This window comes from Acinonyx jubatus, chromosome C2, assembly GCF_027475565.1.
Source record: "Acinonyx jubatus isolate Ajub_Pintada_27869175 chromosome C2, VMU_Ajub_asm_v1.0, whole genome shotgun sequence".
NCBI lineage: Eukaryota > Metazoa > Chordata > Mammalia > Carnivora > Felidae > Acinonyx > Acinonyx jubatus.
In genome coordinates this window covers 120,203,316-120,217,202 of record NC_069384.1, presented here as the reverse complement: position 1 = coordinate 120,217,202, position 13,887 = coordinate 120,203,316, and the positions used below count along the sequence as shown (strand labels likewise).

At 43.3% G+C, this 13,887-nt stretch overlaps 1 protein-coding gene across 17 annotated transcripts in view; it reads left to right on the top strand.

The window, feature by feature from the left end:
- The window catches only part of ZBTB38 (zinc finger and BTB domain containing 38), a 170,665-nt gene that overhangs the window by 77,944 nt on the left and 78,834 nt on the right, over positions 1 to 13,887 (top strand). For 2 of the 17 annotated variants that reach the window (XM_027061718.2, XM_027061716.2), the window contains exon 6: positions 70 to 432. The exons of 9 other annotated variants lie outside the window; for them this stretch is intronic. Coding sequence is in view for 1 of the 8 variants with exons in the window: in XM_027061714.2 (XP_026917515.1) it covers positions 12,909 to 12,953 (45 nt within the window). In the remaining 7 variants the exon portion in view is untranslated. 6 more of the 17 variants (XR_008297963.1, XR_008297964.1, XM_027061714.2 and 3 more) reach the window with 6 other exon arrangements.

The window sequence follows — 13,887 nt, the reverse complement described above, 5'->3', positions numbered from 1 at the left end:
GAATCTATTTTTAACTCGTGTGCACTCCATGGTGTGCACACAAGTTGGTTCTCAAATTTGTATTTTCAGTGCTGGTATCAGTGGTTTGATTTTCAGCAAATGTGACAGTGGCCTTTGCAGTGGTCAGCTCCGGGCTTTGAACTCTCAGAGGAGGAAGGGGAAAAGAATTCAGCACACCACCTCCTTGGTTGCAGCCTCAGAGAAACCTTGGAAGAGAAACTTCTTTTTTCAATCCTATTTTCCTGTTGATAAATTCAGTTCTCGTGATCACAGTACATTCAAGCTGTTCTGCGTATGATTTTTTTGTGTGTGTGACAATTGCATCTAAAACTTGTGAGCAAGAAGACGGAGAAATCAGTTGGTCTCCATCGCTTTACATAAAAATGGCTGAGTGTCTTGTCATGCTAGCACTGCATTAAGTGATACACACAGGTAGGTCGAAATTTGCATGTTTTATAGATTTTTTTAAGCCATGCAGCAAGAATATTAGAGGGATTAAAATATGACTTTCATAATGAAAATTAAATAAGACAGCTGTAATTTTTTGGAGGGAGGGTATTAAATTGGATAGGCTTTCCTATTCAGATACTATATCAATGTATAGCTTTGCTAAACTTACAAAATGATTCTGCTATAAAAGTGAGCTGATTCCTTTTAAAAAAATTATGTATATATGATAGGTGTGGCGCCATTAGACAACAAAAGAATTTTTTGAAAAGTCTGTTGATTCAGCTCCATTTTAGCTTGAAACTAAAAATAAATGGTTTTCTTGAGATAATTTTAAAGAGCGCAAACAAGCTTAATAAGAAACATTTAAAATATTTAAATTTTAAGAAGCGGTCTTTAAACGTGTTATATGAAAGATGAAAATAAAAACTTACATGCTTCCAAAATCCATTTTAGATAATATACAGGAACAAATATACTATTGGTTTATCTATTATTTGGAGAGATGAGGAGTTACAATTTTTAAAGGGGGGTGGTGGATATTAAATATAGATGGCCCTGTTAGAAGAAAGAGAGCTTCACTGAAAGAAAAAGAGTCCCTAGAATGGTTCATTGCAGACCATACAGCTATGGTTCTGTAAGTACCAAATTCTGCCACTTTTCAAAATAATTTCATGGGCTCTTTCCTTTGAGCTTAACTTCCGAAATATATTTTAGTTTCAACTTAACACTGGGCCAGAACCTGTTTCCTTGGTAACCAAATCTTATTTAAAAATGCAATAACTGATATGCAAAAGAATGTCTTAAAAAAAGAAACAAATGGTTAATGAAAACTGTACAGTTCTTTTTTCCTCCCATATAGAGTCTGCACTGGTTTTAGACGTTTTTAAATACGGTCTTCAAGCCTTAAAAATTAAGCCATATTTCTACACATATAGAGAAAGCTTGCACAGGGAGAGCTTTTTTTTCCCCTCCTTTGTGCTCAGTACTTTCAAAAATTAAGGTTTTTCTTTGTAACGTGCTCCAGAATGCTGGTCAAGGTTTGTGTACAAAGGTGTAGTTTCATTATCACTGGTTCACCAGCGCCCCTGAAACAAAAGGCATCTCAGAAATTCTGAGAATCAGAAAATGCTTATGCCCTTGTTTTCCCCGATCCCTCCATCGGTAACCTCAGAGCTCTGGGTAGAGAGGGACCGAGACCCAAGCCCACCCCCCCAATGATAAGTGCACATCGAGCCTTTGTGGAAACGTCTTTATAGATGTATTAATAGGAAGATACTGGCAAACCTGAAACCTCTCTGAGGTTTACTCCAGTGTGAAGAACATTGAGACTCAGAACCCTCTGTGTAAATAGCTGCTTTATTCTAGCAGTTTGCCCGATATTCCAAAGCACTGTCTGTAAAACCAAACCTCTAATGGGCTAAAGGTTTGTTGCTGCTGTTGTTGTTGTGTTGTTTTGAGGCCAACTTGAATATTTTGCTTGGAGTCTTTCTCTGGCTCAATGATATTAGAACATGATTCACCTCATAGTGATTTCGTTCTTTGGGCTTGCCATGAAATATCCTTCCTGCAATACCTTTTTTTTTTTTTTTGGCTGTTCGGGAGCCATTTTCCTTCTTGCCTGTGACTTAAAATGACTAAGTACATTTTGAATATAGCATCAATCAGAAGATCATAAAATGAAGGGAAATGTAGGACACCTGATTCAGTATTGCCTATTTATTTTAGTACCAGGAGCATTAACAGTTGCAGTAGAATCAAGCTAATTGTCATTCGCTCTCGAGCAAATAATGAGCCAGGCATTTGTAATTAAAACACTATTGCTATTCAGAAAGATTACAACTACAACGTCTTCCATTTTGATAGGCTGGTACAAATTAATCATTTTGAACCTATTTGAATCTTAATCTCAAGGTTAGATGGATGCAATGGAATTGTTTTACCATAAAAACGAATGCCTGATAGATTCAACAGTGTATTTCTTCTTTATAAAATGTTGGTCCTTTTATTGTTAACTCAAGCGTGGTTGCGTCATCTTGTAGATTTTCATACCTAATGATTTTTTGTGGCATTATTCATTTATGGTGCTCTTGGTCTTGCCGAAAAGAATTTTAAACACATTTCAAGGAGGTTGAAACCCAAGTAAGACTGTTGGGAAGTATATTGTACCATTGTCATTCTAATAAATAGACCAGCGAATGGAAGAATAATTATTATTTATTACTTTGTTGTGTTTCGCCTTAATGCTTTGCCTTCATATTTCACAGAAATATTTACAAGGCACAAAGCTTTTCTAAACTTACCCATTTACAATTATTATTGGATCTCCTAGTCTAGCCAAAAACACTTCCCGATGATTGCAGAGATGGCATTTACACCCTCTCATTGCCTAAAAGGCTATGCTTAACCCATTCACACTTTTGGCTAAGGTGTTTATACCGGGCAGGCCAGAGCAGGTGCGACAAGAAGAATGTGCAAACAACTGCCTTTGTTCTCACCAAAACAAAATGAGCAAATCTGTGGTTTTCTACCTGAATGATTTATAGTCTCCAGTTCTCTACTCTTTTTCTTTGGAGAATAGGAAATGTTTTTCCAAGCTTTAACTCAGTGAGACGACCACGGTTGCATCTCTTGCTACTAGAGTGAGCTTGATCTACCTCAACTAGTTCTGTGGATCCCCCCGTAAAAAGACTGGTAGCCAGACCCTGTTTTAGAGCTGGTTGATAGGGGAAGGAGGATCAAGAAAAAACATCTAGCACTTATATCTTTAATACTAAATCCTGCTGAAGCCTTTGAGTTCCTACAACCATGTCATTCATTCTAACAGCTCCCTTCCAGGGGAAATGCTGTTCTTAACAGCTTTGTTGGTAATGAAACATTTGACAAATTTATTGAGCACCTACTACAAGCCAGGCATTTTCCAAAGGCTGGAAATACAGTAATGAACAAGAGATCAGGGCCTGCTTCTTATGGACCTGCCTCCAATGGAGAGGAATGGTGGGGGTGGGGAGCTCAAAAATAAATATGTAAACAATTAAAGGTAGACAAGCACAAAGGAGAAAAATAGAAATTTAAAAAGCAAGAGTGAAGGACTCCTGGGTGGCTCAGTTGGTTAAGTGTCTGACTCTTGATTTTGGCTCAGGCCACGATCTCACAGTTCATGGGATTGAGCCCCATTTTGGGCTCTGTGCTGACAGCAGGGCACCTGCTTGGGATTCTCTCTTTCCCTCTCTCTCTGCCCCTCCCCGGCTTACACACACACACACACACACACACACACACACACACTCTCCCTCTCTCACTCTCTCTCTCTCTCTCTCTCTTTCTCAAAATAAAGAAACAAACTTAAAAAAAAAGAGAGAGCAAGAATGGTATCTTGGGAGGAAGAGAGCCACTTTCGAATGATTGGCCAGGAAAAGCCTTCCTGAAGAGGTGGCATGTAGGCTGAGACCTGCCTGCAGGGTGAAATGGACCCAGCCAGGTGATGTTCTAAGGGTACCATTATGAGGCAGAGGAGGCTCATGCTCAGACTGCAAACTCCTTTCTTTGTGGAGCTGCTGCTCTAACAGGCCAGGTCTGACGACTTTGCAGGTTCGGCCTTACATAGGTCAGCTTCCTCTTATGTAGGTAGGTGGCTGGTCTTGGTCAAATTCCCAGGATGCAGTGCCAGCGAAGTCACTACCTGTGACCCAGTCCCAACCTGAAACCACCTAACAAGGTGCCGTGGTAGTGATGAAAGGCTGGCATAGATTTAGCGCTCACCCCAGAAATCCCCAGCAGAAAAGATTCTCAGAGCTTTGTTTTTTGTAAGAACTCCGGAAAGTAAATACATGCCAAAACATTGAGACAGTCGTTTCCTTTCACTTTTTCAAAAGCACATGGTGGAAGGATCAGTCCCATACCGCCAATAAATTGTCTTTGTGCTCTAGTGCCTAAAACACTTTAGTTCTACAGGTCACTTTGCCCAACAATGGCTTTCTAAGGACCTCACTCCTTGGTGTGGTGTTTCTCTATTTGAGCAATTAATACTAAAGAAATTCTTTTTAAGAACCTCGACTCTTTTATGCCTTTTAGGTTGGCCTGCTGATGAAGCTCTGAGAACAAAGGGATAGCTTTGCTGTATAAGTTAGAAACCATAAGACCCTATGAAGCCTTCAGAATGTGTCAGAGGCATCTTCTAAGATTGATTTACAATATAGTGGGGTTTTTTTTTAAGTTTTTATTTTTATTTATTTTGAGAGAGAGACAGAGAGCAAGCAGGGAGGGACAAAGAGAGAGGGAGACAGAATCCCAAGCAGCCTCTGCACTGTCAGTGCAAGCCTGACTCGGGGCTCGAACTCATGACAATGAGATCATGACCAGACCAGGAAATCAATAGTCAGACGTTCAACCGACTGAGCATCCCTAGTGGGTTTTGCTTATCACAAGTTAGAGGTGGCCTGGCTGACTCCTTACACTTTGTTTGGTTTTGACTGGCTCGTGAAACTTTCCACTGCCTGAAGACTGTTCTAAACCTTTGTGGTAGAGTCTTGCCCACGAGTGCGGGAGTGGGCTTCACTTCCTCGAGCATCACTTGTTGAGCATGTACTGTGTGAGAGACACCGCTCCAACCCAGGCAGAATGGAATGTGACATGAAATATCCCAGGAAACTTGCATCCAGGTTCCTACACAAGGCTAGCGCATTGTATGGACAGGCACAATTGTGTGTCCTGTCTGTTCCAGAAAGAAATGAATGACATGCTGTTCTCTTAGTGGCCTTTTATACCATTACCTTGGAGGCCAGCCTTCAGTTTGGGGGCATTTCAGCTGATGGCAGGGGGGCTTCTTCCTGGGACTCTATATCTCATCCTCATCACCTTCCCAAGATGTCTTGGCTCCTAATAAGCCACCGTATGTCTGGCTGCCCTGCTCCAAGCTGGTCTGCCTACATTTGCCAGGTGACTTCAACAACGGCTGCCACTCTTTTGCATTCATGAGCAGATGTTAAGTTGAGAGGCCCTTGAATGCAAAAATTTGAATTTGTGATGCAGGCAAGATGCTTCTGCCTTTTTACCTTCCCTGTCTGACAGTGGGGGTCTCCCTGCTGTCTGTCCTGCAAAAAGGCTTGACGGGTAACAGGTATATCAAAGACCAGTTGCCAAAGCTCATGTCTCTGTTAGGTGATCTCAGTGTGGCTCTGCTATGGCCTCAATGTCTCATTGACCAGAAAAGTGTTCTTTTGATCTTGTAACTCATTTTGCATCCTTTCCCTTAATGTTTTCCTTGCTTCTGCAGCTTCCTGCTTAGGGTTCAAGACTAGCACTTGGGTCTACACTCACTACACTTGGCCTGCAGAGGGAGTTTGTTTTCTGGTTCTGTTTTGTTTTAAAATTGCCAGTGTAAATATTATTTCTGTGTTCATGAAAAGCTGTGAGAGCTTTCGTGATTTTCCTTATATAAAACAATAAACCTCTTCCTTCCCCTGTGGTCATTGCTGCCAAGTGGATATTTTGAAATTCCTTTTTCCTTTTTCCTGCTAAAATGTTCTACCCTGACTGAGGCCTTGCTCTAATTAAGGCCTAACAGTCCTGCCCATCTTCCCCAGCGCGGAGCATGACGTGCGGAGTGCCTGCCCCGAGGGCCTTACAAGCCAGTGAGACGAGAAAACAAAAGCCACCAGCTGAGAATGTGGTTAAATCCCAGAAGGGCAGTGCCCTTGTAATTTTTTCCCCCTTTTCTCTTGTTTCTTGAGCTGTGGAAGGGAAGAGGGGAAACTTTAGTAGGGAAAGAGAGGGGCTACATCACTGAAGGATTCTCTAGAAACTGCAGGCTATTGCGGAAATGATGTGGAAGAGAATGGGGTGGTCATTTAGGAGGCGAAATGGGGTGATAGAGGGGACTGCAGACTTGAGAGGGCTGCAGAGGGACTGGTGGGGGCAGAGGAAATAGGAGGAGACAAAGGGAGCAGTCAGGAGGCCGCAGGTAAACAAAAGGAGATGCTGCTTTGCCTACACTGGAGCTGGGGGTGCAGGGTCCAAGGGCCAAAGAGCGGAGCAGGTGTGCAACTAGAAAAAGAAGTCTAAAATGCAGGCTGCAGGCTTGCGGTATAGGGACTGGCACCATGATGTTCTGTCTGGCTTCCATGGTGATGTTGCCCTTGCGGCTTAATTGTCCCATGTTGGTTAGTACAAAGAGCCTACAGACTGACATCCTTAAGGGTAATTTATCCCAGAATTTTTATGAAGTCTCCATCCCAAGGCTTCTATTCTCCATCTGAGAATGTCAGAGAGCCCCCCACCCCCTCACCCCCATTGCTCTGCTAGATCTGGATTGAATTTTAAATGAAATAAGCAGACTTCTCACTGTGTTGTGATCTTCTACAAAGCCCAGATGAGAGATAGATCCAAAATACCTGATTTAAGCTACAGATATTAGGAACTGTCTCCCGAAGTCGTATTGCTCATAACAGGCATGCTGCTCTGTTTTTGGAGCCCCCCCCCCCCAAAGCCTGTCCTTCCTTGTTCTTCACCAGTTTATCCAGACCCTGATCTGAGTGCCAGTGGTTACTCTCACGGAGTCCCTTGCTCTGTAGGAGGACCACACCAGCTGGTGTGCCACCACTAAGTGCAGTCATCATCCCTGTACTTCTTGCTTAGCTCTTACACGAATGTGAATCACAGACTTCAGTTGCTGTGTGGACCTTAGACACACTTTTTTTTTGTCACTGAGAGAACTGTGGCCCAGAGACGTTGTGACTTCTCCAGGTCACTTGGAGAGTTAAGAGGCCATGCTTGACTCCTGGTCCAGTGCAGTTTCTACAATACGCTTCTTTTAGGTCACAGGGAAGCCCAGTCCTAAAGCACAGATAGTAAATATTTTAGGTTTTGTGGATTGAGGCACAATTGGGGATACCACATAGGTATTTATATAACAACAGAGAAAGCAAATGAGCTTTTTTAAAAAAATTTTTTTACGTTTATTTATTTTTGGGAGACAGAGAGAAACAGAGTGTGAATGGGGGAGGGGCAGACAGAGAATGAGACACAGAATCCGAAGCAGGCTCCAGGCTCTGAGCTGTCAGCACAGAGCCCGTTGAGGGGCTCAAACTCACAAACCGAGAGATCATGACCTGAGCCGAGGTTGGATGCTCAATCAACTGAGCCACCCAGGTGCCCCTCTAGAAGCTTTTTTTTTTTTGACAAAATTTAATAATATATAATATTAAGTATAACAGTAATAAAATATGCACTGCCGTGCATTAGATATAGAAATGAATGACGGTGGCTATGTCCTGATAAAACTTCACTTGTGGACATACTTTCAGTGTTGAATTTCATGTAATTTTCAATGCAAATTGGGGGCCCGTTGGCCAGTCCAGTCCACATGTGTGTTTTATTTGTTAACAATTTTAATTGAACCAGTTACAATATTTCCATTTTCCAGTTTTTTAATTGCTTCTAATCATAAATTCTTCTCATTATATTTATATTGTTCTAAGTATAAAAGTAATATATACCTACTGTGAAATAATTTGAAATGTTGACATTTTGGCATGTATTCTTTCAATCTTTTATCTATGCATGGTGATTTTTTTTTTAATACTTGAGATAATATTTTGTAGACAACTTTGTATCTTCTTCGCATTCACTTAATATCATGTCACTTTAAGGCCTTTCTTTACATAATCTTTTAAAACTTTATTATGAAAATCTTGAACCTTAATGGAAGGGCCAGCTTAATGAAACCCCATGTTCTACATGAAACCCAGCTTCTACAATTCTCAATGGCTGGCAAACCTCGTTTTATGTAATCCTCTCCTGTATTATTTTGAAGCAAATCCCAGACATCACATCATTTTATCTCTAAGTATTTTAGTATGATTCTCTAAAAGACAAGGATACTCAGAGAAAGCCCTTTTGCTTAGCCAATAAATTCTGAAGTATGTATGGGCAAAAGAGAATAATGTCTGCAACTTACAAATGGTTCAGGAGAAAATTAGGTAGGTAGGTAGGTAGGAAGATATGAGTAGAGTGTATATAGGAGGTTTTTTGTACTGTTCTTGAAATTGTTCTATAACTTTGAAATATTTATAAATAAAAAGTTTTTAAAATGTAAGTTACTAAAAGAATACATTTAAAAATGTGACTTATTGAGAAAAATAACCGCAGTATCATTATCATTGCCAACAAATAATAATTCTTTAATAACATGAAATATCACAGCATTTCTCCTAATATGGCCTAATTTGTCCAATTGTGTCATTAAAAAAAATAATTTACTTATTCAAAGCACAATTCCAAATAAGGTCCTTACAGTACAATTGATATTCCCTTAAATTCCATTTAATTTATTGATTTCCTTCCTGCTTTCTTTCATCCTTGCTATTGCTATAAAAAAACTGTTGAAAAAATACTATTTGACCTGTAGGGTTGTCTACAGTCTAAAATCTGATGACTACATTCGTCAGTGCTGTTTTCCATGTTCTTCTGTTGCAGAAATTTCCTGTAAATTGATAGTTACAGCTGGAGACTTGATCAGATTCAGATTCCTTTGTTTGTTTGTTTGTTTAAGTAGTCAACATTTCATAGGTTTTCATATAAAAGTCCTGATTTTTGGCTTCATTGGGAAATTCTGCAGATCTGGCCTTCCCACGTGGCAACAATTGATCTGAGGCTGGGTAGTAACCAGGCTTATTTCCCACTTAGGCGGGATATGAATTCTTCTGCAGGCCCCAGTTCATATTACTTCTGCCTGGCTCCCAGGAGCCTTAGAGCCCCTGTTCTAAACACTGCCTCTTCAGGGGCTTTGGTAGACTTCTCAACGCACCATCACAAGAGGCCTTTTTAGGAATGTGGTAGAGATTAGAGAAGACGATTCAGACACGGACTTTTTAAGATGCTTAAAGGGAAAGATAAGCAGCTACATAAAGGGAGGCCAAGTGATAGAAATTTGGTGAGTGCCAGGATTCGGGAAAGAGAGAAGAAACGTAAAACAGCAGATTAACAAAGTGCTGCAAATATGGGAAAAAGAATGAGTTGTAGATTCCTAACCCATGGCGGGAAACTAAGGAAGGAAATGGGTTTAAAAAGAGACAAACTTGAGTCTTTTTATACATTATGATAATATTAAAACCTTAAAAAAGGGAGAAAGAGAGAGAGAGAGAGAGAGAGAAGGGGCAGTAAATGTTACATTGGTCAACAGTCCTAAATCAGAAAATGCAAGCATGTAGTTGTAGCATAGCAGAAATCATGTGGTGTTTAAAGGAAATGAGGTAGAAAATGAGGAAAGCCTCCTAGAAAAAGCCACTGGAAAAGGACCGGCAGCCATGGTTTGGAGATGTTGAAGAACTGGTAGACATTTAAGAGGAGAAGATCTTGAAAGTCTTAGAATTTTTTTTTTTTTCGGATTTGCAAATGTATTGAACTGAAAAGTATAAAGATATAGAAAAACAAATCACGTTTAGTTGTTTGGGGAAGAGAACTTAGAGAAAAGAATAAAAGCTTTAGAGAAAAGAATAAAATCATAACAAGTTGGGATGTTCCTGGAAATTTCCAGATAGTTCCCCTTACTCAAAAGAATGATTAAGAGAGAGAATCTGAGACTGGTTATGAGGAAGGGTGGAAAATTTTGAAGGACAGGCTGATTATGTAAGTTTTCGGCTGTGGTGTTCAAAACTGTTGCCATGATATTTTAGTTATTAATAACAATTTGGGGAAATCTCCTTGCTTCTGGAGAAACATTTGGCTCTAATGAGAGAGAAATGCCACTGTTTGTGAATTCCCAAGTGGATGTAAGGAGCCATTCACTTGCTAAGCCTCTTAGGAAAGCCAGAGCCGATTTCACCCTTAACAAGCTGTTGACAGTGTCTGATCAAGGTACCACCTGGAACATGTTAGCAGAACAGAAAGTGGACTGTGGAGTCAGACCTGTGTTTAAATGCCTTTATGTCACTCGCCATGTGACCCTGGCAGCTTGCCCATGGAAAATTTCTAGGGTGTGAAGGTTGCTGTACATATGTAGCTATGATTCTTACTGCTTGGATGGTAGGAACGTAGAGCTCTGAAATAATTGCCCTTCCAGCACTAGCATCCACAACAGTTTACACTTAAAAAGCGCTTACTGTGCGCCCAACAGTATTGTAGATACTTCACAGGTATTATCCCATTTAATTATTTAAAAGCCCTATTAGGTAAGTGTAATCTTAAAAGTAGCCTCATTCTATGGATGAGGAAGCTGAGGCTCAGGGAGGTTAAGTAATTTGCCTAAAAGCCACACAGTGAGTGGCTTTCTAAGGGACAAAGGTGGGCTTCACACCTGGGCAGGCAGAATCCAAAAGCCAAATTGCCTTGTTCTACCACTTCCCATCTCCCAATCTTAAGAAAGCACAGACAGTCATGGCTCACACCGGCACTTTCCAACCCGTGGTTCTTAATTCACATGCCTCAATTTTCTTGGGGGGGCGGGGTGGTCGCCAAATGATTTTCAGTTTCCAAAAGCCTCAATGGAAACACATAAACTTGCAATCAGACCACAAGTTTCTTTAGGTTGGAATCCACCATTAACAGGGGATTGGCTCAAGTTTTGTAGAAGCTCTGATCGGTGGTTACTTACACAAAAACATTGCAGGGTTGTTGTTTTTTCAAGTGGGAAGATGAATCATTAGTTAATAAACGCAATTTAGTGGAATAGATCTTTCTAAACATGTGGCCTACAAAGGCTAGAGGGTACTTGGCTTTGGGAAGGTCGGGAACTGCTCATGTACATGTGTGTGCATGTTGCCCAAACTGCCCGCCTTCAAAACCCTGCCTTTATTTTTAAATTACACGAGTCTTTAACTTGACTTCAAGTCAATATATTTTCCTTGATTACATAAAATGTTATGCTGGCTGTGTATTTAATATTGCAATCTCCTTTATTCTTCACCATGATCCGGTTCTTCAAATATAGGCAGGAATGGAGATGCAGAACTGCAAACACTGTATTCCAAGCTGAAAACAGGATAACTGTAACGCCCCCGATTTCGAATCCGAGAGACCACCAAGGAGCCGATACCGATGCAAACGTACGAGGGTTTATTTGCAAGCTCGAGCTTGGGCCCCAAGTATACCCGACAAAGCAGAGCAGGGACTTGGACCCCTAGGTTAAGAGGTGTAGCAGTTTTATAGGGGCCAGTGGCCAATGAGATTGTAACACACACAGAAAGTTGCAAAGTCATGTCAGTCCACACACAGGTGGCCAATTGAATTACAATTTACCCTATAGTAACTGTTTGAACTAGCCAATCACTCTGGTCAGAATTGGCACGCAAGTTTGGCGGGCAAAAGGCAGGGTTTACATTCTTTGCCGTTAGGGGTTCTGCATTCCTATATGAGCTGGTTTCCAGTAAGGGTGTGCTCAGCGGCTTGACCAGGGTGGGGGAGTGTCTTAAGCAATAAGTAGGTCATGTGGGGGTTATACATGAGATGGTGGGTGTAGCACAAAATGGAGTTAGTCTTGCTCTGCTTGTCCAGGGGTAGGGGATTTTTGTTAAATTCCTTGGGTCCCACATAACAGGCTTTTGATCCTTTTAACTCGTAACCTTGCAGTAAATCTTTGCTAGAGAAAAATTTAAAGTAAGACTCATGCTACCAAAGCGCGGGGAACGTGGATGAATTTTGTTACAAAATCAAGCCAACAAAACCTGCGCATTACTGCTCCATCCAGGCTGATAGCTCCACAAGGCAAGCTTGTGGCAGGCCTGGGTAAATACTTTGTCAGGAGCAGTCCCCGAATCTTGGAAGAAAGATCCTAGCAGACAGCAGTGCCCTTTATTCGAGGAAGAGGACTGGCTCTTTTCCGTGAAATGCTTTTTTACACCACGTTGGGAAAAATCTATCTAGGCCTCTCCTGACAGCCATGGGAAAGCACAGGTGACACCCTCTTTCTGAGAATTTGATTACAATAAAACTGCGCTCGACTTTCTCCGAATCCTGCCTCTCTGCAACGTGCAGGGTTTGGATGCCGTCTGGGACCTCGATCTGGAACCCAGGGGCCCTTCTGCGGCCCCAGGCCTTGTTCTGATAGGCTCAGTGGCCCTTGGCCCCCTTAACGGGGTTGTCCTTGGGCCGGGTTTCTAGCTGTGTTCTCCCTTGGGAAGGAGGTGGAGGCCGCTGCCTCCCTGGTGGAGTCTGGGGCCGTCGTAGTTCCCCACCCCCAGCCCCCACCCCGCCGTCGCACCAGGTAGGGTCTGGGCCTCGCGGGGCCGTCGTGAGTCCGCCGCTCCCCTGTCCCGCCGCCACCCTCCCGAGGCCTCGTCCTCCGCGCGGCGGTTCTCCGGGCGCCCCGGCCCGCGGGCTGAGGGTCGGGCCGACCTCTTCCAGCCAGGTCGCGTCCGCTACCCCGCGCCGGGGGCGGGCCGGGGCGGCAGAGCCGAGCCGCCGGCGTCCATTTTCTGGGCGGTGCTGTGTGGCGCAGCGGCCGGACTCGCGGGTCCGGAAGAGCCATGGACCCCCAGGGAAACGCGCTCGCGCCGGAGCAGTCGAGCCCAGTAAGTGCCACTCGCAGGGTCTGTGTGCGTGGCTGGGTGGGCGAGGTGCGGCCTGCGGACGCGGGGCCCCGGGCGCGGCCGGCCTGACCCCTCCTCTGCCCAGGAGGGAGCCCCGAAACCTGGCTGGCAGAGGGTGACGCAGAGCCGTGAGCTCTGCAAACGCTGGAAAACCGAGCAGCTGCAGAGACCTTGCGTCCGCAGGTGCCCGGACCCGGGGGCCTGCGCCCCAGCGAGGGAAGGGGGTCAACTGCAGAGCGGGGCAGGTGGCGCCGCATCTAGTGGCCCAACTGCGCGGCTGTGCTAGAGGGCGGGGGGGGGGGGGGGCGAGAAAGGCGCACCCAAGGGCCGGGGACGTTATGGGCTCAGGTCCAGCAGGCTCAGGAACTGCGCTGACAGTCGCAGCTCCCCTCCCCCGGCCTGCGACTGGGACCCCAGTCCTGACCGAACGGGAATCTGATGATTTTCTTGGTTCAGCACCAAGCCCCTGAAATTGAATAGGACATGCAAAGGCAGGGCCCTGCCCCCAGGGGTTTGCAATCTCAGCCTCTTACTTCTGCAAGTAGTTAGGTCTGTTCTGTTGGTACAACACAACCGCCCGCGGTAAGCTGCTTCTTTGCAGAGTATATAATAAATCACCCGAGATTTCAGTCTGTCCGCGATTCCACTCTATAAGTCCTTCTCTTCTGTAGGTAAGTGACTAATTGCATTCTGGACTTTGGCCCTAGTTGAATATTCCTTTTAAGGATCCATTATAAATGATATATGTTATGGTGTCTTATACATATTTTAAAGGTTAAAGACTTTTCTCCTAATTACGAAGCTCAACTCCTCCAGTCAGGTTGGCATGGTTAAAAAGAAACATAGGAGGATTTAGTCCGTTGTTTCAGAGAAACTTCTGGTGAAGTACTATATGTAAGTGTAGTGTTTTTCCAAC